Raw genomic sequence first — 4,644 nt, 5'->3', positions numbered from 1 at the left:
AAAAAAGCCACCAACAGGCAATTAGGATATGAAGTTTAGACGACTACATAGACAAAAACAGATACTTCTAAGTCATTTAGTGATTTTTCCACTTTCTTCCAACTTCAATATCCATTGGCAACCAGATATTTTTAGCATACACAGTAGTGCTGGTGACTGATGTATACAACAATCAAAACCTTGACATCTCATTATTGAAAAGACTGACCAAAATATCATCATCATACCTGTATCCCATGTAAAATCTCAGGCATTGGAAGTTCAGGAAAATGAGCGAGGTCAACATATCCCAACTCCTCTGCCCTTTTAGCAGCACCCTCAGCTTGTAAACAGAGAAATTTCAATAAAAGAAATGTAATTCTGTACATCTCAATGGCAACTAAGTCTGAGAAGTATGTTTGTGAAACATGGTTGTTGCTTTCAGTTCCTTGATCTTTGATCACAAGAGCAGTTGTAGTTAATATGCCAGAGAACTTCGGCTTTGAGACACAGCCAAGGGGTGAAAGAGCAAACCATCCATTTCTGCTGTTGACAAATGAAGGTTTTTTGCAGCAATCAAACTCATCCTTGAGGATAGGACGGCATAACAGAGGAGCGGTCCGGCTTGAAGCCTCTCCAAGGCGTTGATTTCCACGGCTAATGAAGGCCAACAAATGAATACTCATCTCCCTTAATTGTGAATCCGTATTTTTCATAGCCTTAACCCATGATTTCCAATGTCTTGCCAGGACACACATTAGGATGAGAGTTTGCTCAGTCTCCTTCAAAGAAGAAAGAGAAGTCCAAGTCCTTTGTGCACGTGGTCTTTTCTTGTCATGATCATCAGATGGAAATTCTGGTGCACTGAGAAAATAAGAAATTAGATGGGCTTTCTCTGAAAAGAAGTATGGTATCACATTTTCCACAATATCAATACACGAAGAACTGGCTCCTAAAGAGTGAACTATAGCTGTGACCACAGCTAAGCCAAGTCCCCAGATGGGTTGAGGCTTCTCAGTCTTGTCCGATAAGATGGAGAGGCTTTTGCCAGAATTAATAACTGAAGAAACCCGACCATCTGACATGTCAGCATATAAAACTTTAAGAGATGAGAAAAACCCAGCATTAAGAAGCATTTCAGCACCTCCTCTCACACGTGCAATGGCCAAGAAGAACTTCAATAAAATAGGAATAGATCCAAAAGAATTCTTATCTTGAAGTTTCAGAACAACATGTTGCAATTGGAGATGTTTATGTATGATGGGAAACCACGTATCAGGCGTCAAAAAACATTTTAGTGCCAAGTCCAAAGCAGTCAGGGAGAGGGGAAAACACTCAGAAATAGTAGTACAGTTGCACAAGATGGGTAACAGTCCAAGGCTGACGTTAGAAATCTCAGCAAACCCTTCAACAGACTCTTTATCTTTCACACCAGTTCTGTTAGAATCAAGCTGGTAAAACTCCACTGCTGACAGAATCAACATTAGCAAAAGCTTCATTGTTTTATTCACCCCACTAACCATTGTTCTGAGGTCAATTAGCACTTTAAGACCAGTTCCAGAAGTTTTTAAGACAAGAACACAAGCAGATGATGACAGGCTATTCTGCACAGATCTCATGAGATGAAGAAGTAAGTCTGCTTGTGCAGTGAGGAAATCAAAGACACCTTGAGAGACATCAGGAACTGGAGATAAAAATTCTATAGTGTCAAGGAAACTTTGGCATATGTGATCAATGCATGGCAAAATTAGTTGATCAGGAATCTTCCCTCCAACCCCAGTCATTTTTTCCAGCGACTGCAACAACAGGTAAACATGAATTAAAATTCTAACAGAAGCAAGGCAAACAAGAAACAAGAATTGAAAAGCTTTCCAAAATCAACAGATAAAAATTCTGAATGATATAACAAGACACAAATGCCTCAGAAAAGACTAAGAAAACCGTTAGAATAAGTTTTAGATGCCAGTACCTCAAAACAGAAGGTAAAATCATCTTAAACATCTCCTTCCTTATGGTTTTTAGACTCTAACTAGAGCTATGACTTCTAGAACTATATTTCATTTCTTTATAAATGCCATACCATTATGTTTTTGAGAGTCTGCAAAACAATTTGTCCCATTTGTAGTTTGCCACTTTTAACGCTACAACCCTATTATCTGTAGGCCCTAGGACCTAACTTCCCCATCAATTTGATGATAAAGGTAACTTCCCCAGTAAAATATTGATTAACAAAAAGTAGGTAGAGCATCCCAGAGTGAATAAACATTTAAATAGTTTGGACATGGTTTCCCACAATGAACTCAATAATAATCAGCCTCTAACATTTTAGCCTATTTTTAAATTCTCAAGATTTCCCAGTCCCTCTGGCCACAGAAAAAATGTAGCGTCAATCTCTGCATAGCAAACATTCAAACAGCAGCAATAAAAAAATTGGAACTCAGAGAACTTACACTATCATCGTACACAGTTAAGACAGTAATCAATGCTTTCAGTGAAGAAAGCTTGGAATTTCCAATTAACACCATTGAGTTTGCTCCCTGCATGTAGCACAGCATTGTGTCTGCAATTGTTTTAGATGTTTTCCATCCAGAATAATCCCACATATCTAACCCCAAATCTGCTTCTATGCGTCGAAGATCAAACACATAGACATCATCAGCAGTAGAAAAAGGGTCAACACTGCACTTATTCTCATAAATCTTCACCACCTTTGATTCAATCAGAAACTGGAAGAGTTCTTTAAAGGGTCCAGGACTCATTTTACGACCTTCCAGCTCTCCATGCAGATGATAATAAAGATCGCTGATTATTAAAGCTTTCAATTCCTTCCCTTCACTAAAACGAAACCAAGAAAAAAAATTGTAGATGGCATTAAATAAGTGAAAAGAAGAACTAGAGTTACCCAGTTTGAGTAACTAAAATACTAACACATACATAAACCTTTCAGAATCATTAAATTTTCATATCACTCATTGGCATCTTTATTCTAGACCTTTATTCATATGGATAGTGCCTCATCTGGAGGCATAGTGCTTAGATATAAGTTTCGACAACATGATAGGTGTTTGATCTTTACCTGTAACCACGCTGTGAGTATTGCACCAGCAATTCAGAAAAAGCAGGCTGAATGGTCAACTGCCAACAGAAAAAAACAACCATACACCAAAGTTAACATGAAGTGACATAAAAAATAGAAGTGGAAGGGAAATGAAAATTTCATATTGCAATTATGAATTATTAATTCAATGTGTCCTCAGGAACTCCTAAAAAGGAACATTTTAGCCATGGAATAGATACAGATTCTAAATCAGACTTTTTTCGTTTTTCCAAAAGAAAAGTCAGAATAAATAAAAAAATGGCATTACCTTCTTAAACAGAAGCCGAATCTTCTCGACTAAAGATACAGACAAACTTCCAGCATCACCAGCTGCTAATTTCCCCATTATGTGCACAGTGAGTAAACTTAATGCGACCTGCAAAGTAGCTTTATTTTCAACATCACCAATTTGGATAATAAGAGGAGGTCAAAACAACATATCAGAGGCAAATTAAGAAACAGTTTGTTCATCTGGGAGGAAACTTTTCTGCAACATTGGATGGATTTTCAATTTCAAAACTTGCTTTGGGTGATCAACGGTTTCAAAAAAACCCAACTCTTTTTTTCCCATAATACCTCCTAATCAAACCTTATTTTCATACAATGACAATCATTTAAGTGTTGCAAATTATAGGAGCTTTTAATGTGTTTGCCCACCATCCTACACCGCCCAGAAAAGGAAGTTTTGTTCAACATCCTCACACTCCCACCACTTCCCCTGCAAATGAGAAAAGAAAGGGAAGAAGAGAAAACTCCCAAACACTCAAGACATTAACAAAACATTTAAGATATATCCTAAATTGATATCATAGGCCGATGAGAGGGTACACAGGTGTTCAACTGGGAACAGCAGTAGTATCCAAGTCAACATGCAACTGGTAAGAGCATCTACAGATATATATGAAACATGAAAACAAAAAGTTACCTTTGCACGAAAATACGTATCATTGTCATATTTACAAGAAGTATATGATTTGATCATGCTTCCAAGAACAGAGCTCTTCCACCAATTTGAAATTATATCCTTCAGAGCATAATTATCAGCTTCTATTTTCTTATTTGATTCAGGCGGTTCTTTAATGAGTGATTCAGCATATAACAACTTTTTCATCAAAAACATATCATATGCCATTGTTTCCAATATAGCTGATTGACACTGATATCTGTATCCCAGGTGTAAAGCCTCCGATTCTTTCATACTTAAAGGAACTTCGGAGCCAGCAGTTTGAGAGAGAGAGTTTGACAATTGTTTCCAGAACTTGTCAGAGCTTTTCAGCCTCTCCAAAATCGTTTTGTACTGACCAGCCCCATGCCACAATGACTTCAGCAAGTTAAGTATGTTCAGCAGTATGCAGGGATTGCTGGAGATGATAGTGTGTCAGTGTTTTTCAGTTGAAACCATGTTATACATACCAAAACAAGCATCACAAAATCAGACTATGCACGTTAGTGCTAAAGTAAGTGACAAAACCAGGACAAAGGCCTTCACCACACAAAATACCTATTGACAGCATCGTCAGATCTTACAACATATTGAAGAAGGGCATCTACAACACTAGATACTTGGG

The 4,644-nt window shown here is 37.6% G+C and overlaps 1 protein-coding gene across 1 annotated transcript in view; it reads right to left on the bottom strand.

Annotated features, from left to right (window-relative positions):
• Positions 1-206: 206 nt before the first annotated feature.
• Positions 207-4,644, bottom strand: part of LOC110418076 (nucleoporin (DUF3414)) — a 12,292-nt gene continuing 7,854 nt past the window's right edge. The window contains exons 16-21 of the mRNA XM_021430692.2: positions 4,578-4,638; positions 4,002-4,437; positions 3,345-3,452; positions 3,056-3,114; positions 2,430-2,814; positions 207-1,775 (exon numbers count right to left, since the gene is read on the bottom strand). Coding sequence (XP_021286367.2) covers positions 222-1,775; positions 2,430-2,814; positions 3,056-3,114; positions 3,345-3,452; positions 4,002-4,437; positions 4,578-4,638 — 2,603 coding nt within the window. The 3' untranslated portion in view covers positions 207-221. The remainder of the gene's footprint in view (positions 1,776-2,429; positions 2,815-3,055; positions 3,115-3,344; positions 3,453-4,001; positions 4,438-4,577; positions 4,639-4,644) is intronic.

Source organism: Theobroma umbraticum, unplaced genomic scaffold (genome assembly GCF_002168275.2).
Source record: "Theobroma umbraticum cultivar Fairchild unplaced genomic scaffold, ASM216827v3 scaffold_50.0, whole genome shotgun sequence".
Lineage (NCBI taxonomy): Eukaryota > Viridiplantae > Streptophyta > Magnoliopsida > Malvales > Malvaceae > Theobroma > Theobroma umbraticum.
The sequence above is the reverse complement of the archived record's forward strand: the minus strand, read 5'-3'. Positions and strand labels throughout refer to the sequence as shown.